General features: G+C 33.0%; 1 protein-coding gene across 1 annotated transcript; it reads left to right on the top strand.

Annotated features, from left to right (window-relative positions):
• The first annotated feature begins 14,155 nt into the window (after window positions 1–14,155).
• Window positions 14,156–23,699, top strand: LOC131846621 (uncharacterized). Its single transcript, XM_059195968.1, has 11 exons — window positions 14,156–14,198; window positions 15,492–15,848; window positions 16,263–16,529; window positions 17,136–17,393; window positions 18,789–18,969; window positions 19,694–19,872; window positions 20,150–20,287; window positions 20,839–21,009; window positions 22,142–22,252; window positions 22,583–22,786; window positions 23,500–23,699. The coding sequence occupies exons 1-11, from the start codon at window positions 14,156–14,158 to the stop codon at window positions 23,697–23,699; spliced, it is 2,109 nt and encodes a 702-aa protein (XP_059051951.1).
• Window positions 23,700–26,921: the final 3,222 nt, after the last annotated feature.

Below are 26,921 nucleotides of genomic sequence, written 5' to 3'. Positions count from 1 at the left end.
TGGGTTCTTATTTCACGGGAACAACCTCGACAATCTAATAGGGGTATTGAACGAAGACTACCCTTTGCATTCCACGGTGAAGGTAATAATCCTATTATAAACTACTATCGTATAATAAAATATATGCTTATCGAGTCACGTTCGAGTGATAAAATCAGACTTAATAATGAACAGATAAACTATTTTGCATGATTGATTAGAGTAAACGCATAGTTATCTATGTACAAGTAATTATGATTAATCTTCATTACAGTTTATACTAAGGCATTCCCACAAAGAGTGACAATAACTGAAGGCAATGATCTTCATGTACGTCTCGAACATCCTACTGATCAATATAATACTTGCAAACTCTACGGACCAAATGAAAATGTTTATAAATATGAAGTAGATGAAAATCAAGCGGAAATATGTGGTTTTACAATTCGATCAATGAATAAAAGTCATAGTGGGGATTGGGAAATCAAATATGGCAAAGGAATTGTTTACAGGGCACTTATAAATGTGAATGTTACTGGTAAATATCTATAAATATTTTCTTCTTTTAAAACAGGTGCAGCACAATTCTATTGGTAGAAATTATGTATCGCCATTTTATATTTAGCGACTATAAATAAAGATAGTTAATCTTATAGTCACTAAATAAGTTGAATTGAAATGATCAAATAGCCTAAAGAATCACCAACGGTTAAAAATGTATTCAGACAGCTAATTTAAGGATGATAAATGTGTTGAAGTCTATACGAAAAGTATATAATAGCAAATCATTCTTTGTGGTGTTTTGGGGGGTACAAAACTGTTATTCAATTGACTGTTCTGAGTTCACTGATGAACATAGTCTCATTATAATCCAATGATGAGAGTGATTAATTGTAAGGCAAATTGTAAAAAGACATCTGCATGAGTTCTTCAATCACATCTATTTCAGCTGCTAAACAGCTTGATTTAAAACGTATTTTTAAGTTGTAAAATACAGGCAGTGAAATTACTTGATAAGAGGAATGACATATTAGTCCTCTTTAATGGTAACGCATGAGTGATATCTCGAGTGTCACGTGGTAAGATGATGTATTTAATGCTGTTCAGGTACATACATGTATTGAGCGGTAATTATTTAAGCAGCAACTATGGCCTACAAGCTGTCGTTCCAATTACATAAAAAACGGTATTTTATTTTAGCTGCACAAATGCGTCAGGAAAAAACCGTAACATTGACTAAAGGTACATCTGTAATGAAAAAAATCGGGCCTAAAGAAGCCACGTATTGTCAAATTAGAAATCCAAGTGGTCGTACAGTATTTGACGGTTTTGGACAATGTTCTATTGTAATCGAAAAAGTTACAAGAGAACATGTCGGTATCTGGAAGATGTTAGTTGGAACTAAAGGCAGCCTACTTCTAACAGAGGATGAATTCACTGTTGCAGTATCAGAACCAGGTAGATATTGAATATTTAAAAATATTTTAATTCTTGTTTCTTTATATCACGGGGGTCAAATGACAGTGATTAGTGCTGTCCATGAACACCCACAATGCCAGAGCAATTGTAAGTGAAATGCAGATGGTACCTACGAGATGAAATTAGGAAAGGGATAGACGGGAGGAGATCGGGCGTACGGAATCTGGACTCAACATGAGAAACGCGAAACACTTAACGCTAAGTATGATTCAACCTAATTCTGAAGAAAAATCATATTTCCCGGTCAGAGTATTTTCTATGCATATTGCATATGTATTTATCATAAAATGTATTAAAGTATTTAGCTTAGGACTAGATGGCGCTGATTTCTGGTCCTGGGTTATTACTATGAAATACCTGGTTATAATATTTTATAATCTTCCAGAACAAAAGACTGGCGTCACTACACACGTAGAAGCAAATAAACCACACGTGATACTCACGTGTGCTGTGCCCAGTAACTATTCTGTAAGCGCGTGTAAATTCCAAGACCCGTCAGGTCGCGTGATCCTTGCAAATGAAGGTATTGGAGAAGATCGCTTCATCTTCCATGGAGCCGGTTTTAGGTAAGTTCACAATAAAATCTTATTCTCCAACTATTGGGTTCTCGTGATTTTGTCTCGTTGTCAATCATTAGTATAGAAAATTTGGAGTCTCTTATTAATAAAAGCCAAAATTCTTAGTTATGCAAGCCATACTTTTATCACTTTCCCTACCGTTTTCATCAGTCATATTTTTATCACTCTCCCTACCCTATTTTTATCACTATGACTGTCTGACCTAGCTTTACAGTCATACATGGTCTTTAACTCTTACTAATGTTGTAAGTTGCGATATGTCTATGTAGATATTGAGTAGTAACACTTCTTGCTATCTTAATGTAATCCTTATGTTTGAAATACGTCGAAGATATTTAAGGTTTAATAGAATCTATGCTACTTTTTATTCCCGTCAATCAATAAAATTACGGTAAATTTAGTGATAATTATAATGAAATCATTGTTAAGACAACAATTCAATGCATTGTTCATAGAGAAAGTAAGACAACTTAAATATGTTCCATACATTACATCGTTTTATGTTATGTGTTTGTTCCATTACATCAATGGTTCATCTGATGGTTAGTGGTTATCGTCGCCTATGTACATACATAAGCAGCACTACAGATATCACGTCATCATGTGATGTCCGTGATGGCACTCATATGTTGCCATTCCGAGAGACTAAGATGTTATACTTCTCTTATCTTAATCTTACTATCCTAATTCTAATATATAATATTATAAATGCGAAAGTAGAGATGTTTGTTACTCTTTCACGCAAAAACTAACCGAACGGAGTTTGATGAAACTTTATGGTAATATCTATCTATTATAAACGCGAAAACTCGTGAGTATGGATGGATGTTTGTTACTCTTTCACGCAAAAACTACTGAACAGATTGGTTGTAATTTAAAAAGATATTATGCTATTGGGCGAAATATAATGATAAGTTAAGTTCATGTGGAGAGAGCAGACAATGTTGCGCGGGCCAGCTATATAGTATTTTATAAACAGATGTGTTTTTAACATATGACTAATTTTATCTAAATTATTGAAGTGATCATTAGGTTGTATAAAATTAAGAACGAATAATTAGTGTACAAGGTAATGTAACTTGTATTTTGTTCGTGTAAATTTGCTTATGTTTATTTGTAAGTAATTCGGTGTGATAAGCCTTCTGCGGGGAATGTTATAGCAAAAACTGTAACAAGCAGTATGTAACACTATTTTTTAGGCGTTACGTCTTGACGATATTTATGGACCGCGATTAATCGTCAATGTTGAATTCTCTATATTGTTGACGAATTTTACCAGTGACTTACACAGTGAGTGAATCCTTTAACTATTGCGTAGCATAGATTATCGTCATTTCTTTGTCCGGTGTCATCATATCATTACATGCTATGTTTTGCAAAGACGTTTGAATTAATATAATAATAATACTATATAATCTCAGGACAATTCACACAGCACAAACTAGACTCAAGTTAAGGTCGCGAAAGTTTTTGTTATGGATAACAGATACAAAAACATATATATATATATATATATTTTATACATATTTCTTGTAAATATTCATTCGTATTCATGAGTATAATGCTTCATATAGGTCTGGGTGTTTTTTACAAATGTATTTATAAAAGAATAAACTTCTGTTAAATTTTTAGTCAAGCTCTGCATAGTTTCGGACTATGACGAGTATGAGACGTCAGTGCTGACTTTTTTTTATTATTATTAATAACTGAATTTAGGTAATAACATTTATTACTTTTACAAAGTAAGTTTACAATTAAAATACCAGTAGAACCTGCCCCAAGTGAAGTGATAAAGTCATCTCGTTGAAACAATTTTTTAACATTTATTTTTCACATTATTTAGTATATATGGAGAGGAGGTGCATGAGTGTGGACTGCGCCTTATCGACACCATAACTGAAGATTTAGGCATTTGGCGTTGCAGCGTCGAAACTAAACAGGAAATTTTCTATGGATTCTTGAGTGTGCTATGCCCGTGGGCCATGAGCATTCCTGAGATTGCTGCTATTGTAGAATCAGGTATGCGGTTCTATTTCTAAATATTATGTGACGGCCTCGATTAATTAGCGGTTTAACACACCACCTTACTTCCGATGGTCGGGGGTTCGATTCCTCGCACGAAAAAATAAATCTATGTATTTGTATCAGTTATCTAGTACCCATAACACGAGCTTTATCCAGCTTAACTTGGGTCTAGATGACGCTGTGTGAATTGTCCTGAGATTATTATTATTATTTGTAATTATTTATTCAATCTTTATTTATTATTCAATAAATAATTACACATAATAATAATCAACGTAAAACAACACAATTATATTTTAAACCGTACAGCTTATGTGAATCTCTATTTGTGCTACGGTTGTCTGAGAGAGAATTCTTCGAGGTGTTGAGGTCCCCATTTGCACCTTTAATTTTGAATGAATATATAAATAATTTGTACATGACAATTGCAACATAGTCTGCTCGTGATGAATCATCATGTTTAGATGGAATGTTCATAGTACTCAGAGGCATAACAGTTTTATCATATGTAGACTTTATACCATGTGGTCTTGCGTTCTGTCTGATTTGTTTCAGCAGCCACGCACTTTGCTTTTATAAGCTGTGTTTTCATTGTAAGTTGCAGACTAGGCAGTGAAATTACAGGATAAGAGGGATGACATCTTATTCCTTAGAAATAGCAACGCATGAGTGGTATCACGTGCAACGCATGATAAGATCATGTTCATGATTCTACGGTTTCATGAGGCCTACGATTCGAGAGTATATGAACATATTGACGAGCTCGGTGGTCCAGCGGTTTAACACATCGCTTTACCTTCCGATATTTATGATATAATTTACTAAATGACAACGGCGTACGGTGACACTTTTCATCAATTTACCCGACATCTTGTTTGCCAGTGATGTCAAAAAAAATGTATTTTTTAGAACCAGTTCTTACACCGATGATCCCTAACACCGTAGAGACTGTAGAAGGCGAAGCTATTACTATGACGTGCTCAGTACGGTCCGCCATCCATTACTGTTACTTCAGAGCACGCAATGGAACTATATTTAACGTTTCACCGGGTAAGATATTTGTTACTATAACAATAATATAATATTATTAGGTTGGCAGCGAATTGTAGCTGGCAGATTGTCCGCCATTCTTATTATATTTTTTTTTCTTATCATGTCTCTTTTGTTTACACAAATACGTTGTACAATTTAAGAATAAATAATTTTACATCTATAGTTACGTCATCTGTTACCTAATTTGATTTTTTTTATAAATATTTGTATTATTTTGATACCTCTTTTTTATATGCCACCTATAGAATTATTAACGTTTTTTAATAAATAGTTGTTCCATTGTGTCCAGTCACACGAATTTTAATATAAAAATGATAATTCAAATGTTAGTTTTGAATGTAACTTTACCCAATTAAACCACCACCAACCGTTCGTTTTTGTCGATTTGTATACAAATAAAGAGAAATGGTAAAATACTAATCGAACTATTAATATTTATTTTATATTTTACTAATTTCCATCTTTTGTATTGCTATGGACATTAACGTTTATTATGATAAAGTCAATTTATCTAATCTATGTATCTGAAACTCAGTGATTTTTGCTCTATATTATAATAACAATATACCTATACCTATTACTCTATTTGTAGGCACATAGGTGAAAGTATGTTGTAAAACGGCTGATTGAATTAGAATATGCTTAATAATGCTACGCAGCCTTGCCATATGTTAATAATCACATAGAATAATATTTTATTACAATATAACAGGGAAGTTTTTGTAATGGATGAACTGAAAAATTATTTTACACATTTTACTACTTTTTCATGGGTATATATAGTTATTAGTTTTCTCTTAATTGTGGTATATAGTTACATCACCGGCGTATAGTGATATCTATATTAAAATAGTTAATCCTTACTAATATTATAAATGCGAAAGTAACTCTGTCTGTCTGTCTGTCTGTCTCGCTTTCACGCCAAAACTACTGAACTGATTTAAATGAAATTTGGTACCCATATAATCTAGACGCCGAGGAAGGACATAGGCTACTTTTTAATGCGAAAAAAGGGTCGTAAGGGGTTGAAAATGGTAATGCAAGGTTATCTTTATGCGGTTGAATACACACTTATTATAATAATGGCTTAACTAAAAAATTAGATATTTTGGAAAGTCTACTTTATAATTGTGTATAATTTTAATTTCTGAATTACACCAGTATTGTACTAGATATGCGACTTATTAACGCTCATATGTCATAAATAAACATATATGTCATTTGTATAAGCAGCGCGCGCAACTGATTATTGTCAATCCGTTGTCTCCTTATGTATTTATGAATAAACGTTTGCTCTGCAATTTTATTTTATAAATACATAAATATAATCCTGGTATAGCCTATAACTGATGACCCTGCTCTTGGACAAGAGCGTAAGAACATATTATTCATATTTTTGAAGAATAAAACAACATATAATATTAAAAATGTTGTCAATACATATATCTACCGTTCCATCCGAGCTATTCAGGTTCGGAATACGCGTTTCTCCATTCTGGCCAGTAGAGTCAGAGATATGGTTCGCGTAAGTAGAGGGATAGTTTGCAATTTAGAATATCACATCTATTATTTTGATTTAACAAAATTTTATTATGTTATTGGCCAACTGGACCACCAATTTTCAAAAGAATTTAAAGAAATGTTTAAACTGTTTATTAAATATAAATAAATATGACAATTAAATTTGTAAATATCACATTGTCACCATTCAAAGGGTAAAATAAAATAGCAGATAAAAGTTTTTATGGAAATTCGTCATATTTGAAGCTAGAACGATGAAGCTTTTTTCTTACGCTTTTTTGGGTCAGTTTATTTAATAAATACCTTACTAATATTATGAAAGTGAAAGTGACTCTGTCTGTCTGTCTTAAAAGCCCAAACTTCTGAACTGATTTAAATGACATTTAAAGTCTAGATCTTGAGATAGGACATAGGTTACTTTTTAATGCTAAAAAGGATTATAAGAGACTGAAAGAGGAATTTTTTAAAAGTTTAAGCTTCAATCTTATTTTTTTGCGAATTGATTAAATATAATTAGCGAAAATGGGTTGTAAGGGTCAAAAGGGGAGTTAAAATGTTGTATGCATGTATTGTCATTTTTTAAAGCTAGAAACTTGAAACCCATTTTTTAGGCTGTTGAGAAAATATCAGTACCTACCGCTACAGGACTCAGCCATAAATGGTTACAGTATAGCGACATCTTATCATTGGTACATGATGACACTAATATAAGTAGCATTAAAAAAAACAAGAAAAAGGGTTATATTGAAAGGGGAGATGTAATGTATGTATGGTATGTATGGAAGTATCTTCATTTTAAAGATAGTAGTTTGAAACTTAGTTTTTGGCTGTTGATTGAATTGTATGGAATTATGTATGGAAATTTCATTTTTGAAGCTAGAACCATGAAACTTTTTTATTGGGTTAGATTATTAATATATATTTTTTATTATTTGCTCAAGGTCACTATTTTACGCGGACGAAGTCGCGGGTACAGCTAGTAATGTAATATAAACAACTGTATTTAATATAAATATTATAAGCTGAAATGAAAAAATAACATCACAATTTTATATTTATTGTAAAATGCTTTTTATTACGCCATCTATTTTATTTAATTACCATCAATAGATGGATCTAGAAATATATAGGCGTAAAGAGTCTCTGGCTATAGTGGTACACATATATAATTCTTGTGTACATGTCACCTAGCACTACCTTAACACCTGGACTGATTTGCATGAAATTTTGTGTCTATATTTCAATGGGGTTTTGGGTGTTAAGAAATAGACTAGACGTCGGTGACAACTGCTACTTCGGGTATAAGTACATCCGTCAGATCCACTAGTATTTAGTAAAGTAAACACTTGATGTATTTTTTTGTTATTAGTCTGTGTCCTCCTCTAGCGTTCAATTTATATATCAAATTTTGTTACTATATATTTTTTTTAAAGTGTAATGTCTCATATAAACGTATAGCGACCCGCGCAATTTCATCTGCATCACACTTTGTTGGCATTTATAATTATGTTCTCCAAATTTACATACCTTCTTTCTTTGACTGCGGTTTCACACGTATGAAATTTATAGTCTATGTATTATTCTGATGTCTTTAATACTGTAAACTTTCATCAAATTCCGTTTAGTAGTTTTTGCGTTAAAAAGTAACAAACATCCATCCACCCATACTCACAGACTTTCGCGGTTATAATGTTAGTTAGGATTGTATATTACAATTGTAACTGGTCATAAATAAATTGAGATATTGCATGATTTAAAGGTTTTACTATTTCCAGGTATCCCAGGTAATATTGAGTATGTGGGCGCTGGTTTGGACGCTGGCGAATGTGGTATTAAATTCAAAAATTCGGCAGTCTCCGACACTGGCAACTGGAGTTGCCATGTCGGCTTCCCAGACCTTAACGAGCCGGAGCAACGAGCATTTATTAACGTCACTGTTTATGGTAATTATGTATCTATAGATTTTCTTTATAGTATACGAGGCAAATACCGCCCATGAGTACCCGCAATTTCAGGTAATTTTAGGTGAGTTGCCGGCATTTTAAGGAGGAATAAGCTCTTTTATTGAATGTTTAAATATCATATTGGTTCGAAAATAGCATCGAGGAAAAAATATTTTAAAATATATATAACCTCACCACGGTATATAATGTGATGAGGTGTCGCTACATAATTTATTTGTTTATTTTAGTATTTAGGTGAGTATACCGGTGAAATAATGGTATTATTTATTGTACATTAGTAAGTTTATCTGGTGGCTACATGGCATATTAGCAACGCATATATTCACGCGGAGTCGGAACATTGACTGACTTTACACTAAACTTAAATCTAACATAGATTGGAGTGGAGATGAGGGTCTCAAGTGTTGACAGAAACATTACTAATGTAGGCACAGCCCAAATATAATAATATTACCCTAAATGATACAAATTTAAATATACCTAATTCTTATTACAGAATCTATGAGTGTGAGGCAGTACGACGACAATGACGTGTTGGTGGTAGAAGCCAGTATATACCAGGACCGTCAACTAGAATACTGCAGATTTGTACGGATGGACGGCTTAGGTGAGTGAGAATAAATTATATATGGTATTGTCTATTTATCTTTTGTTAAATTTATTTCAAACAATGGTCAAATACATATGTTTGTAGCGAGCAAAAATCGATACTCGTCCCGGGTTATCGAAGTAAGGCGAAGTTTTTCGCTACACCACCGTTTGTCGCTACATCTTATTAAAAACAATGAATATATTAATATTATATATGTATAATTGTATATGTTTTTTAAGAAAAAGCTTTATTTGACAACTACTAGACTGAAAACCAGTAGATCTTATTATACAAATTAGTTAAAAAGATATTTTTAACATTATCTCCATATTTGCTGTCCGAAGAAGGAGGACTTCTTATATAGACTAGTATCGTTTAATTAATTATCTGCCGATGTTTTCTCGAGAGACTACGGCATGAGATTTTTCAAGAATGGTATATTAAGGGTCAGCAAGGTGTACGCGACACCCCTTATTTTTCAGGCATTCTTAAACTACGGTAACCGTTTACCATCAGATGAACTTACTATGGTATACTTGTTAGCTATCCCAGTTTAAAAAAAAGCGATCTTCCATCCTATTTTTTTGCTATTACAAATGTTTATAATAAAAACTTCTATTTCAGGGTTTACATGTGCCACGTTACCAGATTCTCGCTATCAAAATTATGACAATCTTGAACAAGGTCGCTGCGTTCTCCGCATCAAAGAACCAACAATCCTTGAAAATCATCCGTGGACGCTGACGGTCAGGATTGTTGGTCAAGAAAGCGAGATATCTCGAGTCACCAATCACACTATTACTATGCCAGTTGAACCTGAAACGACGCTGTCGCCTCTGCCAACTACTCAACCTACAGATTCATCATGTAAGATACAGTTAACATTGTAACTCATATTTCGATTTTAAATTATGTTTAACACCTCGACTTACATATGCTTCCGTAGATAAACATAGCTAACAAGTATATAAAAAATGTCGCAGAGACTATGGTAGATTCTTGCTCTGCCACGTTGAATTTCAAATATTTTCCACGAAATGTGGGCATGTCAAGTGTTACGTCCGCAAATTGACAATGCCTCTGACTACCCCATCCGTGATAACAGTCGTTTATATAGTGTATTTCACAAATTATTATTTTAATCCAATCTTGTGTTTTAGCATCTACTACTGAATCAACTCCATACCATCCAACAACGCCATTGCCTATCCCAGAGGCAGCAGAACCGAGCTATATATCTATGTGGATTTCTTTAACTATAATCACAATTCTATTTATTATATTGGGCTCCATGTTTATACCTAAAAATAATAGAGAGAGCGTGTTTGCTAGAATTACGGTATTTAGAAACAGTATTCGGAGAAGTCTTCAGAAAAAGCCGTTACCTGACTTACCCAATGCAGGAACTGAAAATACTGTATCTTCCCCATAATCTTACTATACCATAAACATAAGATGTCTTTTCAAGATTCAGTAGAGGACAGACGTTCTCGAGGTCGATTACGCAATTGGCTTAACTTATCAAATTGGCCACACAGCATTGAGAACAAAACCAATACAAGATGGAGACAAATTCCAAAGATTTCAATCGAACAAGCAGGACCTCATAGACAATCCACCAATAATATAAATACCACGACCACTGCCAAGAGACTACGACATAAAAAGAAGAACATATATTTAATTATAAAGTTGTTCAGATATGGTATCAAGTAGGTAATAATAGGTTAAAAGAAAGTCAGCTAAGGTTGTGGATTGGATGACTCAGACGCTGCAAACATTTATAAAATTATTGTATTCATGAGTAGGTACGAATGTTTGTATTGCTCTGAGTGTTTTTTATGTATAATATGAAGTATTTAAAAAAAAAATCTAATATTTTCTTTCAGTTAGTATCGTAGTGTAGTACCTCAGATGGCGCTGTGTGAATTGGGTAGGGTATTATTAAGTATTGATTTATTATTTATAAAATGATTGTTTACTATTGATTATGTAATATTATTTTATCTGTACTACTGATGTAATGGAACTAATGTTATAATAAATATTAAAATGTATATTCTTAAAAAAAAATTGTTTTTATTATTTTCATGTCCTAGTGATTTACTACCCTCACATACACCCAAATGTAGCCTACAATAACACAAAAAACCAATATATTTCTGACTGCCTGGTGGGAAACGACATTAATTAATCTAAGGAAATTGTTCTTATAAAAACTATGATTAGCAATTATTGCATTGTTTGATCATACTTCTTAGGTCTATAATAACCGGGGTGGAATGCATTTGCTGCGGCATAGGCACTTGTAGGTACACCGTGTGGTTTTTACTGAATAAAAATCCCACCCACCAACCCGTCATCCCTTGAGCGGGATGACGGGCTTTTGAAGATTTTCCACACGTTAAAAAAAAGGTATATAAATAACATGTAGGTAACATACATAAATTAATCTGACTTCTAGAATTTACGTACTTATAGCTTGCACACACTTTTAGTACTACTATAAAACTGGAAATCATTTAGGACATTTCAGACGTTTGTATATGTCAGTTATTTACTTTTCGAATTTTACGGATCAGTTTTCAATAGTATAGGAAAAAAATTATTTAATTAATTTATTAACACATTGGTGTGGATATGTGCTAATAAATTACAACATTATTACACAAACCAGTGATGTAGGTGGTAAGTATCATTGGGCGGAGCAGCCAAATATCATAAATAAATTATTATGATGTATATCAGCGCACTAATCTACTAAATGAATAATATTATAATGATTTAGGTCCGATCTAATTAAAATAAGTCAGCTATTGATTAAATCAATTCATATTCAAATATATTTATTAATTATCAATATCTTTATTACTAAGATGATATTTAGGGTAGCTAAAATTTACCGTCATTTTAATGCAATGTAAGTCTTACGTTTGAAAATCCTAGAGTAACTGACAAGAAACACATCTTCAACTATTTTCAAATGATATTATATATAGTTGAAATAATACAGATTAATACTTAAATCTAGGATGAATACAGTAACCAATGGTGTAAATTAAGCTCATCAGATGGTAAATGGTTACCGTAGTCTATAGACGCCTGAGGTACCAGAGGTACGTGCGCGTTGCCGATCCTTAAGGAACCTTAATATAATATATACCCTTCTTGAAAAACCCCATACTGTAGTCTCGTGAGAAAACCTCGACAGGTAGATCATTCCACAATCTAAGTGTACGCGGGAAGAAGCTCCTCTGAAACCGCACTGTCCTGACCACCTTAGGTTCTAGCGTGTGGGGGTGAATTCCCTGTAGATGGAGAGCGGTGCGATGGTAAAATGTAGCCGTAGTAATATTACTACATTTAAGTCAGTAAACAAAACAGTATTTATCAACAGCTACATCCTAATATGCTTAAATTATACATGCATATTTAAATAAATGCTAAATACTATTTTTATACTAATATTTTATACTATGTACGGGAATTTAATGAACTTACGATGTTTTCGCCTTTCGCTACAACTGTTTTGATTTCATCCGGAAATCATCTGGGTAAGTTCGTTACCAGTTCACCAAATATTTAAATACTATGATTTCTTGTAGCAATATTTCTTGTTATGTTTGTCTGCGATAACATGTATTATACTGATCTAAATATATTAATTGTAAACATTAGAGATGTTGTAACATTACTTTGATGTCTGTACCTTATCTTCGTCTTTTACCTTAGGTGTGATAACACCTACATACGTATATACCCTATTACATTATATCCTATTACAAAGGTTTTTTTAATCTACATTGATTTTGGAGTTTCTATCACTAAACATGTCCATCCATTATATGTAATCGAATTTTCGTTTTTTATAAATTATCCATCAATACTTTCTTGATGAATGACAGGATCGGATTCTAAGTACTAACTTTATTTTATATTAGCTGAGTCCGTGATTTCATCGGCGTTAAATTTCAATATTAAATATAGCCTATGTATTATTCTGATGCATAAGCTATATAACTGTAAAGTTTCATCAAAATTCGTTCAGTAGTTTTTGCGTGAAAGAGTAACAAACACTCATACTTATAAACTTTCGCATTTATAATATTAATAATAATAATTAATAAGATCTATTCAGTTTTGTACTGTACATAAACCAGGGAATCAAAATAGACTGGATTATTATGTACCAAATTTTTCGTTTTAGAAACGCCCAAGAAAGTATTCTTTCATTGTAGCTGGCATATTAGGTAACACTTCTGAATAACAAGGACTAATATTGTTTGTAATCTAATGTATTGTTGTTTACTACATAAAGCAGATTTAGCTAGGTTACTTCTACTTAATTCCCCTTTATAACAACATGTATGAACCTATTGCAATTTTACTGAATTGTCACCCAAACAAAACTTCATCTGAGTAGTTATGGTAAAGGTTATCAAAACACGTCTGCAACTAGATGCGCAATGAACCTAATCTTGAATTGCACTTACTATCAGACCAGATCACTACTTTGTCCCAATTCAAACCTGCAGCGTATTTTAATGTTGTATTGTTCAATCCAATCAAGTCCGACTTGTCTGCTTCTTATATTTTCTTAACCGTTTCTTTCATAAAGGATCGTAGTTTTATATACCTCATAAATTATATTAAAAACAAACTCTACATTGGGCCATTTACTTAATTTTTTTTTAATATTATTTTTGTAATTGTTATTTAAATTAAGTGATTATTAATTTTTTGACGATATCATGTCCATACCACTTCAGCACGCGTCGTTATTGAAACTGTATCTTATTTTTTGTAATAATAAAGTTATTCAGTAGTCAAAATCGGAAGATAAGATAATATAAAGTAGAGATATGAGAGATCACGTAGAGATTATTTACAGGGCTATATAGTTCAGATTGTTTATATGCTTCTCATTAGAATTGTAATCGGCAAGTAAGGCGGGAGTTGTCAGGATGAAGACTTGGAGGTTATTTGCTTGCGCGTTCCTACTGGCAGGTAATATTTTTCATATAATTCATATATATACTAAGAATACCATAAACAAGTTGATGCCCAACTCAAGAAAAATAGTGATCGTAGTTTATCTTGCGGCATGTTATCTAAACGAATGTTATGAAAAAGAAAGATTTCATTTCTCGTTTATATTGAATCATCACTTTCTTTTCCTTACTCCGTAATATGTTTTTCTCTTTGTTCGCCTCTATTTGCAATCATTTTACTATTTTTTTATATTTATTTTAGCAGTAAAGTATGAGTAGGATATATTTTATTGATTTTGTGATTTTTACTTTAACTACATAATAACCTACCATCGAAATTAAAGAGATAACGAACATTTTATTTTTATACATATATTTCATTTAACGGAGCATCTTTTCAACCGAAACATTGATGTTGGTCATAATTTTATTAAATATTTTTTGTACTTAGTTTCTTGTAAAATCAATTATAATATAACCATCTGTATAATAAGTTAACAATAGAATTAACATCTCTAGTACATATTAATTAAATCGAATCATTAAAAAAGAATATTTATTCATGTCTATTAGAGACTTTCATGATATATATGTCAAATGTATCGTCAGTTCGGAGTGCATTGTAGCTAAGTAGAACAACAAGAAGACAAGAAATTAATATGAAATACTTTCAGTACTTTATAGTAAAGTGCTTAATTGTTAGATTGGATATACGATTAGTAATGTGCAGTTTCATAGTATATTTATAATCTACTAGCTGACCCGCGCGACTTCGTCTGCATCACACTTATCATTATATATCGTCCAATTTACATAATATAATCTTAAAGTATAGCTTATGTGTTATTCTGATGTATAAGCTACGTTACTGTAAAGTTTCATCAAAACCCGTTCAGTGTTTTTGCGTGAAAGAGTAACAAACATTCATCCATACTCACAAACTTTCGCATTTATAATATTAGTAAGATCTAGCTGTTACCCACAGCTCCATCTGCTTTTTTTGGATAAATGATGTGTCTAGTCTGTACTGTGCTACGATCTGTTTTCATTAATTTCATTGTAACCTTTACGCCGTTTAGATCAGTAAGCGTGATGCAGACGAAGTTAGCTAGTTTATAATATTAATAGGGCTATTTCAACATTTTTTTCAACTAATATCTCATTTCAACAGACCTTAGCTAGATAGTACTTTATTTTGGTTTTCGCACCATAAACAATATTTTTAATTTCGCCGAATTTGTATAATCCATTCATTAATTAATATTACCTTTATGATTATACTTAATTATATGTATGCCACTATTATTAGGTGGTGCACTTGCGGCGGAAATTATAAAAGTGTCTGAAACGGAACGAGTAGTAGAAAATTTAAACAAAGAGTTCTTCAATACCAAAATTGGTGCAGATGTGCGAGTAACTACTATTGCATATGCATTCAATGTAAAAGAAGAATGTTTTCTAAAATTGCCTAATGGAGAACAATACACTATTACTGAAGAACTAAATATACCCGGTGTAAAAATTTTTGATGATCCTGAATATACATGCGGTGTTATTATCAACGTTCAATCCGAAAACTTGGTCGGTGAATGGGAGCTGATTGCTTGGGAGTTAAGACATAGTAGTCCTATAGAAAAAAGGTTACCGTTCACCATATACGTTGAAGGTACGTTGTTACATTTTTCCCCTCCGATTGATACCCCATCAAATTGAATTGAAAATCCTAATTACGACGGCCTGAGCCGAACTTCAAAACCCTAGCGCCCACAGACTAAAGTCGTATCCGTCTGGCGGGAGTTGGTCTCCAGCCGCTTCATAAGCCCTACTGCGGGTTTGGAGTGCAATCTGCGCTCACTCCCTATTGTCCGGTGAAGTTATGAAGGCCAGCTGCGCCCAACAGCATTAGAGTAGTCCGAAAAATAAAATGTTACACTTTTGGAACACTGACTAATTATTTACCTGTATCTTGTCACGTCTGTGATAAAATTATACATGTGTATAGATAATGAACAATTAACAAATTTATATTAGTATTGTATTCATATGTGTGGGATTATCGTTATCGATAATGTCTTTACAGAAATTGTCAATGCAGCACCAAAACAAGTTACGATAACGGAAGGTAGTGATCTCTATTTGCACCTGGAAAGCAACACAGAGCTTCGTGAAACTTGCAAGCTCTTCGGAGCTGACGAAAGTGAAAGTGTCAACTTTGAATTAGATTCCAATTATATTGAGAGCTGTGGATTCATTGTCAAAGGTGTTAAGGCGTCTGACAGTGGTAAATGGGAAATCAGATATGGGAATGGCATTATATATAGAGCATTCACTGAAGTGACTGTAAATGGTAAGTTTCTTTATACTATATTGTTTAAATTCTACTACAAAAATATATTTGATTTTGTCTCTCAACTTTGCATGTAAAGTCTATCTGATAACATTAAAATCTACTGATTCACAAATGCCAGTGCAATTGGTAATTAATAAAAAGATTTTGTCTAGAAAGCCTACTTACTATGGAAATAGAAATAAATTGATGCCGGAATTGTGAAGGTGATTCACGCAAGATTATTACCACATCACTGTATAGTGTAACTGTATGCATAAACAGCTTTGTTAATGTAGCTGGCATGTATAATGGTAAATAACCCGACCTGATGGTAAGCAGTATATAAGACCACAGATATCACGACACAGATGTAACGCATGCCACGAATGTCACATGAAAATTGGGTCAAATGGAAACGTAGGTTACCCTTGATTACTTTTCCAGATGACTAAGATATCCTGCCTCCGTACCCTTTTATTTCAGTGTCTAATCTCTTCAACCTAGACACATATTATAAAGCAAGCTACTTGGTGGCTGGAATAGGAGAGATTACGCATACGACTTTATACTTTTAACACTTTCTTACAATTAATTAATTAATTGTTGATATGACTCGTATTGCAGAAATATGGAATGGACAGCATATGGATCTCGTCTGGGCTAAAGACAGACCAGTGGATATTACTATTGGACCTGAAGATGCAGTTTACTGTAGAATTCAGGATCCCAGTGGTACTGCAGTTTTTGATGGATTCGGTGCATGCAAGATTGTGTTAGGACGAACTCATAGAGAGCACAATGGGGTTTGGAAAATGACCGTGGGCTTACCCGGAAAGGTTTTGACTGAAAACTATGATTTCAAGGTTACAGTAACTGAAGCAGGTATGTAAAATTATATAAACGTATAGTAACCGTTATGCATATACTTAACAGCAGTATTATAATATTCTATTATGGTGTTAACTACTTCCATAAGTTCTGTTACATATGAGTAAGTTGTAATTTATGATTTTATCTATAAATCTAATAAAGAATGTGAATAAGCTGAGCCCACGGCTTCGTACTCGTATTCTTTTCTAGTTTATTTATAAACATATTGCAATAAAAATAAAACTAAGGGAAGCTTACCACAATATATTAGATAAAACTGGACCCAAGTGGGTTAATTTTACTCACAAACGTTTGTTTATTTTTGACAAATAGACAAGAATTCCAAGAACCCTTATTTTAGGGTGCATTATGTCGATAAAGTCCTCAAATAATAGTTTTGAATACGCAAACAGAATGTAACTGATCGTTACAATTTTATTACATGCATATACAAGTTGTATGAAGTGGATGTTTGTTTTTTATGTGCAAAACTATGGTGCTATGCTAACGTAATTCTTTTTACTAAATATGTAATATCTTATGGATACCGCACCTAATCTTCTTTAACTATTAAAATACAAAATATTGTTACACTTTTCCAATCAATGATTATATTTTAAAGATGCTGCCTTCTTTTGAAGTTTTACAAGATAACAAAGAAAAATGTTATAAATCTTGAATTCGATATTGAAATGATGCATTATCCACAAAACAGATAAGACATATTCCGCTATCTAAATGTTTGATTTCTTAAAACATTTGTGTTTAATCAAGTATATACTAATAAAAATAGAGGAAATTAAAAAAATAGCTTGGGCGTCAGAAAATCTGCATAGCTGATAAAAAAGCAATGAGGATATTAAAAAAAATAATTTAAATTAATTTATTAATTTAATTAATATTAATTAAATTAATATATTTTTTTTTAATATCCTCATTGCTAAGGCTTGTCCTACTGTGCCTATTACATATTTATATTCAAGATTCAAGATTCAAGATTCTTTATTTGTAAAACATGCATGATTACATAAGTAGATGATATACATAGTATTTTTTTGTAGGATTATAATAAGACTTTATAATAGAATATTCAGCATTCTGCTATTATATGTATGGAAAGCAAAATACTTAATTGTTCATGATGCTATTCACGTAGCTACCAGATTCTGTATCAAATATACATATTTTAGATATATTGTTACTACTTTTTTTTTAGATACATGTTGTTTAATAACAAATTCCGTCACTAACTTCTTAGTTCCTACAAAATAGTACCATCCTATCTGTACGGAAACATCTAAACAAAATATAGTGCAAAAATAGATATTTGTTATTGAGAGACGTAGTTGAATCCATACTTGTAGTCAGTTTGCATAAATAAAATAAAACTATTCCATTTTATTGTAGCACGGAAACCTACAGTCACTACTCACGTTGAAAAACAACAGCCAGAAGTACTCTTGACATGCTCAGTACCCACTGAATACGAAGTACGTGCTTGCAAGTTCCGCGATCCATCTGGTCGTATGCTGTTGGCTAATGAAGGAGTAGGAGAGAGTCGGTACAGTTTCCACGGAGCAGGTGTTAGGTAAAGTTATCCAATTTATTACCTTTTTTATGAACCTGGAAGGGTAGAAATGTTTATGGCTCACATTATCACAGGGTCGGTAACTCATGACTCACATCTGACACCTCTGGTGTTTCAGACGTCCATAGCCTACGGTAGCCATTTACCATCAGATAGGCCGAATGCGTGTTTGCTACAAACGTAGTATTAAAAAAGTTATAAACACCACTATATAAACAGCACCACAGATATCCCTCATGTGTTCTCATTCCGGAGAACTGTGGTTTGATGTACCCTCTACCTTGTAAGTTCATCATCATATCTCATACTAGAAATCAAAATAGGGCTTACAAAACAAGTCTTGAAATATTGGAGGTGAGATAGAAGTGCCCACGCAGAGAAATATAAACAAATATTTTTTTGAAAACGGGTACGCAGCACCTTCTTCGGCAGCTTTGCCAAGCGACAAGAAGGCATGACTCCCAGAATTCGGAAAAGTTTATATACTTGGAAATAGACTGTTCACAAAGGCAAGACAGATATTAGTACAACTGCAAAACGAGTAATTTAATTAATCTTAAGATAAGGTTGCGCCAGTATACCTAACAACAACGTTAGATTTTAGGTTTTTTATTGTAATGTAAGGGAAGAGAAGGTACTCAAAAACAAAATGTGGTATGTCTACCTACATTATTTACACATCGAATACTACACCATTTAAAATAACTGAAATTGTGTATTTCAGTCTAAATTCTCAAGTAAGAACTCATGAATGCGGTCTCCGAATTGTGGACCCTCAAACATCGGATTTGGGGCTTTGGCGATGTGCTATTGAAACTGATCAGGACGAGTATTACGGATTCTTGACAGTACTCTGCCCTTGGGCCATGCGGGATCCTGAAGTCGCTGCTTCCGTAGTGTCAGGTAAATTGACACATATTTTATAGTAACGATGTGAACCTACTGTCTCTCGAGCATGGCATCTACAATAAGATAGTTGCTTTCTTAAAAAAAATCTAAATATCTATTATATACCAAAATGAAAACAGTTTTCAACTCAAATTCAAAATCATTTATTTACTTTGGAGCTTTCAGCCTGTTGTGCATGTAATATTTTTTCTGACTATCCCTTCTGTAGAAACCTTTAATGAAGAATCTACGTGACTTAGCCATGTTCAAATATTATCAATTTCGCTTTCAGAGCCTGTCTTGACCACCGATGTAGATAGAATCACAGCTGTGGAGGGCGACGCCGTGACCATGACATGCTCGATACAGTCCGCAGTAAGGTACTGTTACTTTAGAGCACGCAATGGAACTGTCTTCAATATTTCACCTGGTAACTACGAGTTATTTATCATTTATGCAATTTTTTTTAATAATTTTAAGAACCATTTATAAAGAATTTCACTTTCATCTAAGCAATTCGAATACAACGGCTATCTTAATTTACATATCAACACAAGAACACATTCTTGCATTTAAAATTAATTATGTTTTCCTATATGGCAATATTTATCCGCAAAAATCGAAAATAAAATAAAAAAAAACGTAAACTCGGTATCCACTGCACCAATTTGAGAAATTATTTCACTATTTGAAAGATACATTCTGTGAAGTTATATAGGCCAGCTACGACCAACGGCATTCAAATAGATCGAATAAAAGATTAAACGGTTTCTATAAGTAACACGAAACTCACATACTTATAATTTGCGATATAAGCCGGAGTGGACTATTTCCTTGCATAATATTAGCAACTATCAAAATATATAATATATAGGTGAATTGTATTCTAGAAAATAGGCTTTATTTTGTAATTTTTGTGATTATGAGAATATATCTTCATTGATTACGTTCTACAAATCTAATGTCTAGCATATATTACAGGTACCTCATCAGAGACTATGGAGTACGTAGGTGCAGGTTTGGATGCCGGCGAGTGTGGTATCAGATTTAAGAACCTGCTGTCCTCCGATAGCGGCAGCTGGAGTTGCCACGTCGGTTTCCAAGACTTCAATGAACCAGAACAAAGGGCAGTTTTTGATGTTACTGTAAATGGTTGGTACAAAGCATAGCTATGAATATAAATTCATCAGAATTGACCACATACATGTATATATTAAGATATTGTTATTATAGGTACTTGGACTCTGACCATTTCGGAATCCATACCGTACGTTATTCCAGAAAGTTTTTGTTGCTCATATGTATATTGTTAATTATCACCCAGCAATATTAAAATCTTCAAAATTCCGAAGATACAGTATTAAAATCTTCAAAGAATGGGCAAAGTCAATCTTAAATCTATTTTTGATCTTTAACTAGCATGCAATTCGTTGTGCGTGCTAAATAAGCATCGAAAAACACTTATTATTAGAGGCCTATTAAGGTTTGCCCCTATGCTAAATTTATATGAAGAAGTTGTTGTTATACAAATTTTTATTTATCTAATATTAATTTACATTACTTTTCACTATTTATATGAGGCTTGAAGTAAGCTAATGTAATGTATGTAAGAATAAAAAAATCACGTAACGCCTGATATTTTACATTATACAATACGTTAACCGTAGGTTTTGCTTAGTCATTTTCTATTTAATTTGCATAGACTAAATAAAATAATCAGTAAATATAGTAACGTAAACGTAATCGTCTGTATATGGTTATATTACATAAATTCAATAATTTATGTCATATAACCAACCAACCTAATGGGTGACTTTATCAACATAATTACTAAGACGAATTATTCTAGAAGGATTATTAACTTTAAGGATTATTTATTTTTTTCTAAATGCACAGGCTGTAATTTTTGAAGCCAAACCTTCTTTTTATTTGGTTGCACAAATATTTTTCTCATTATAAAAGATCAGGAAGACTTTATGCCATAATTTTTCCGGTGAAAGAGTGATGCGATAAACTTAAGTACCGATTAAATAATCGGTAAATACCTACATGAACATTGTGTACTCGTCTGTGTAGGGTACCTTTGTCACATATATTTTCAGCTGCTATCTTTCTATATTGTTTTGGTTAAAGGGATGAGATAAAGCAGCACAGTTTCATAGTTACCTAACATCACCTGACGTCGCCTACAATAGTATTTTATTGTGCTATTTGTGTGCTGCTTTTTTAGCAGATAGTTTTTAAAATGATTTCGATTAAAAATTATATTAAAAATATATTGCAGAGCCAATGACTGCACGTCAATACGCTGAGCAGAGCACGCTGGTGGTGGAAGGGCAGGTGTACAACAGCCGACAGTTGGAGTACTGCAGATTTGTTCGCATCGATGGACTAGGTATCTATATCTATAAATTAGCTTGAGGCGAGACTTCGCATCGCTTGGTGTGTTCTACGGAATATACAACGGACTATGTTCTAAAGAATGGCTCTACATGATGCCTACGTCTACTTTTACCATAGCACCGCTCGCCATCAACAGGGAATTCATCGACACACGCAGGAACCTAAGAGGTACAGTGTACAGTGCAGTTTTTTAGAAGTTTCCCTTCATCGGAATATGGGTTAGAAATAATAATTGACACAAAATGTTTGATGTTGGCCAGTTAAACCCACGACCTCTCGAGTGTAATAAAAAAGAACGAATAATAATTATTTTATTACTTAGGTGTCACTGCAGCGAACCTGCCTGACCGGTATTCGAGTCACGACTCCCTAACCACTGGTCTATGTAAAATACGCATTGAAGACGCTACTATCCTAGACCACCACCCGTGGACTGTGGTCGCCAGGATCCTGGGTCAGGACGTAGAGATCTCTCAGAGCACGACGCACTCCATCACCATGCCACCAGCAGCGGCGCCTGGCAATCGTAAGCTTCTATCAGAATAAATAACCGACTACTAACGAATAAGCGACCTATCTGATTATTTGTCTATTTTATTTATTTATACTCTATGTAGCAGCAAGTACTGAAAATAATTAAAATACTAAGTTGACATAAACATCCAAAAAGCGGTCTTATCACTAAGCGATCTCTTCCTCTTCTTCTTTCTTAATATTAGACATAGACACAGTGTCACAATGTAGATAATCTTCTATTTAAAAAAAAAGAAATTCAGTTGAATTTTTTGCCAGTTCTTCTCGATTTATTCTGTTCATAGACTGAATTTAATATTTTTTTTTTGATTTGATCAGTTGATTATACTAAAATTTCTTCCATAAGTACTCAATAAATAACTACCAAGGTCAGCCTTAACTCTCTGAATTAATAAAAATAACGATATCTGGAAAAGGTGGCTCTGAATGACGCTGTATAAGTTGTCTAATTTATTTAATACTATCTCTTCCCGCGACATCCTCCGCGTGGAATGTAACTTTATTTTTCTAAAATAAAAGTAGCCTAAGTTACTCCTTATTACATCAACTACCTGCCAAAAAGAGTCCCGTCAAAATCGGTCCAGCCATGTCATAGATTAGCCGGTTATTTCAATATTACAAACCGACACTGCAATTTTATTTATATGCGTATATAGAGGTATAATATATCGTAATTATACTAATAACAAAATTATATAATTTCAGCAAATAAACAACTCATCTTTTGGATTCCAATGATGCTGCTGGTGATGGTGCTGACAGCTTTGGTTGTGTTGCTTGTACCTAAGAGGAACCGCAGGAGAACTCTGGACAGGATGAACATCATCAGAGACAGCATCCGCGGCAGTTTCCAGAAGAAACCGTTGCAGGACCCTGCTTTAAATACTGGCGTCATGGCGGCGTAAAAACTAAGATGACAATACGATTTTTTATGTAAAAATTTTAATAAAGCGTATATTCCTTTATTTTATATTATTTTATAATTTTATTATACTTGTTAAGTATTATCCATACAAATAATACCAATACGATAATATGTTTGTCTATCTATTACCTTTACACGTCTATGGCACAAAAGACCCTAATGATCTTTGACGTAGAAAGAGATTATATCGAGGATTGATATGGTCTATATTTTATACCAGCTGTTCCCGCGATTTTATCCGCGTGGAATTTAACTTTATTTTTCTGAAATAAAATATTTGTTCTAAATTATAAGAAGCCTAAATTATTCCTTATTACATCAACTACCTGCCAAAAAAAGTCTCGTGAAAATCGGTCCAGCCATTTCAGAGATTAGCCGAAACAAACAGACAGGCAGACAGATAGACAAAACTTGTAAAAAATGTTATTTTGGTGTATGTACCGTATTTATATTCATATACATTTAGTAAAAACGGTTATTTCAATATTACAAATAGACACTCCAATTTTATTTATATGTTTAGATAAAAAATAACCATACGAAGTCGTGGGTAATTTATTTTGTGAGTAATTTATAGTAGTTTTATTTAATATTATATATTATTAGTGTCCACGCTACACTACTGTTGCCCCAAGTTGGGGCTAATACTGGGGTATTTCGAAGACACTCTATTTTTTTATTATTTGAAAGAAGAATAATGTACTTTTTGAGTTTTCTTACTAATATTATAAATGCAACTCTGTCTGTCTGTCTCACTTAGTTGCCAAAACTACTGAACCGATTTAAATGAAATTTGGTACACAGATAGACTAGAACCTGAGAAAGATAGTTACTTTTTAAAGAGAAAAAGGGTTGTAAGGGGGTTGAAAAGGTAGATGAATGGTTGTATGGAAGTATCATTTTTAAAGCTAGATAAGCTAGAAGCTTGAAATATATTTTTTAGAAAGGGTTGAAAGGGATTGAAAGGTGGTTGAAAGATAGTATGGAAGTATCGTCATTTTCAAAGCTGGAAGCTTGAAACTTATTGTTGAGCTTTAGGTGTATGAAATTCTGTATGGAAATTCGTTAATTATAATTAAGAAAATGAAATTGTGTTAGATTACTAAATATTTTTTTCATTATGTGGTCAAGATGACTATTTTACTCGGACGAAGACGGTACAGCTCGGTTTTCTATAAAGTTAGATACTGACCTGTTTACCGAACTCCTTCACCTTACACGCGTGCGCAAACTAACATACATAGTTTTACTATGTTACATTATCTTATCTGTGATTATATCCACAGAACATGGTCTGTGGGTAAAACCCGTAGACAAATTACTTATTTACATGATAATTATTAAGTAATTCTAATGTCTATTTCAAATTCTTTATTTTCCAGCCAATTTTGAGTATATTTAAATTGTAAGTTAATATACTTAAATGCACAATAATATTCGTAACATTCTCATATTGTAGATTGGTGGGTTGATATTTGTTGAATATTTATATACACACGAATAAATTTGACCTATGGGAAGAGGTCTTCCTATTGGTGATACATTTGATGATTTTTAATTATTTAGGCTAATTATAGCCTGCTCAAGAAAAAAGTTTCATAGTTCTAGCTTAAAAAATAACGAATTTCCATACAAACTTTCATCCCCCATTTTTGAAAACTTACCCTTAGGGGTAATATTTTTTAAAACTTTGAATATCGTATTTATTTCAATTTTATATACATCTTTAAAAATACGTTTCAAGTTTCTAGCTTTAAAAATCACGATACTTCCATACAAACTTCCCTCTCCCCTTTCAACCCCTTACAACCTTTTTTCGCATTAAAAGTCACCTATATCTTTTCTCAGGCTCTAGACTATCTGTGTACCAAATTTCATTCAGTAGTTTTGGCGTGAAAGCGAAACAGACAGACACAGACTTTCGCACAGATCAGAAAAAATAACGATTCATTTAGAATTTAATATATTTAAATATCGCCTACCGATATCAAACTTATGTATGATATAAAAGAACCACATCCTTTGAAGTAGGTTAAAAGTAGGTATCCAACGTCACGATTTCAAAACGAAATCAGGCTTAAAATATTATCGTATTATAATATTATATATTTATGATATAGAATAATTATTATATAAATACCTTTCTATGGATCTTTTCTTTATATTTATATGAAATATTCACTGTCTATTTGAAATTCGCCATTACTAAGGTACTCTTCAATCCGAGTAAAATATTGTTTGTTTTAAAAAATTAACGTTTTGTATGTTTTCATTAAACATTTATCAAGAAATATTTATTTATCAATTAAATTTTTTATGCACAAATACAAAAATAAAGGTGCATATGGCGGTATTAATGCCTTAAAGCGTAAACATGTAGGTATTTATTTGTAGTTCTGTTTTTAATATGACTCTTTAGTCTTATTTTAATTAAGTAAATAATATGGGTAATATTATAGAAGTTACTATGTTCGTCCATGGTAATTGCATGCTGCATCTGCGAGTAATAAACTGGAGGAAGAAGAGGGGGTTGTTAATAATAGGGTTTGTGGTCCCTAGCATTGACCTCCACGCGATCCTCTCTGGAAACCGTTGTGGATAATTCCTGGTGAATCCACCACAATAGGCTAACCGATCTAACATCAGTCTCATCCCATCCCTCACTTTATCGCTAGCATAGGCGGGTTCGGCATTTTATCTTTTTGCCTATTTCTTTTAATGGATGATTATAGAATAATGCACCCGTTTGCGCTAATGGTATACGCTGGCGGGGCACCAGTAGAGGATGTGTTGAGGTGTGGTGTTCAGGGAGAACCGCGCATAGGTCGACCTAACATGGTACATTCCTTCCAATCATTCCACTTCCCCTAATGTTTGTCTTTTGTACCTGTGGATAATTTTATCCAAGTGCGGATGTCCATTTTATACAGTCATAGAACCACCTATGACTGTATCCGCATCATTTAGCTCGCACAAAAAAAATTATTCAGCGCGTTCTTGTGCAAGATTTGTTTTCCAATACATCGTAGAGCCCATGTATCACCATATTTAAATAGTAAAGACCTTATGAGTATGGAAACACGGCGTAAATTACACTTTGCCAGTTTACTATTTGAAGTTGTAAAAAAGCAGACGTTCAGTAGTCGTCATTCACGCGGCGGTCATTTGATATGTCCCTCACATAAAACGGCATATTGTGGTA

This window comes from Achroia grisella, unplaced genomic scaffold (genome assembly GCF_030625045.1).
Source record: "Achroia grisella isolate CSIRO2021 unplaced genomic scaffold, CSIRO_AGI_Agris_v1 utg511, whole genome shotgun sequence".
Classification (NCBI taxonomy): domain Eukaryota; kingdom Metazoa; phylum Arthropoda; class Insecta; order Lepidoptera; family Pyralidae; genus Achroia; species Achroia grisella.
This window is presented reverse-complemented; position numbering and strand designations above follow the sequence as displayed.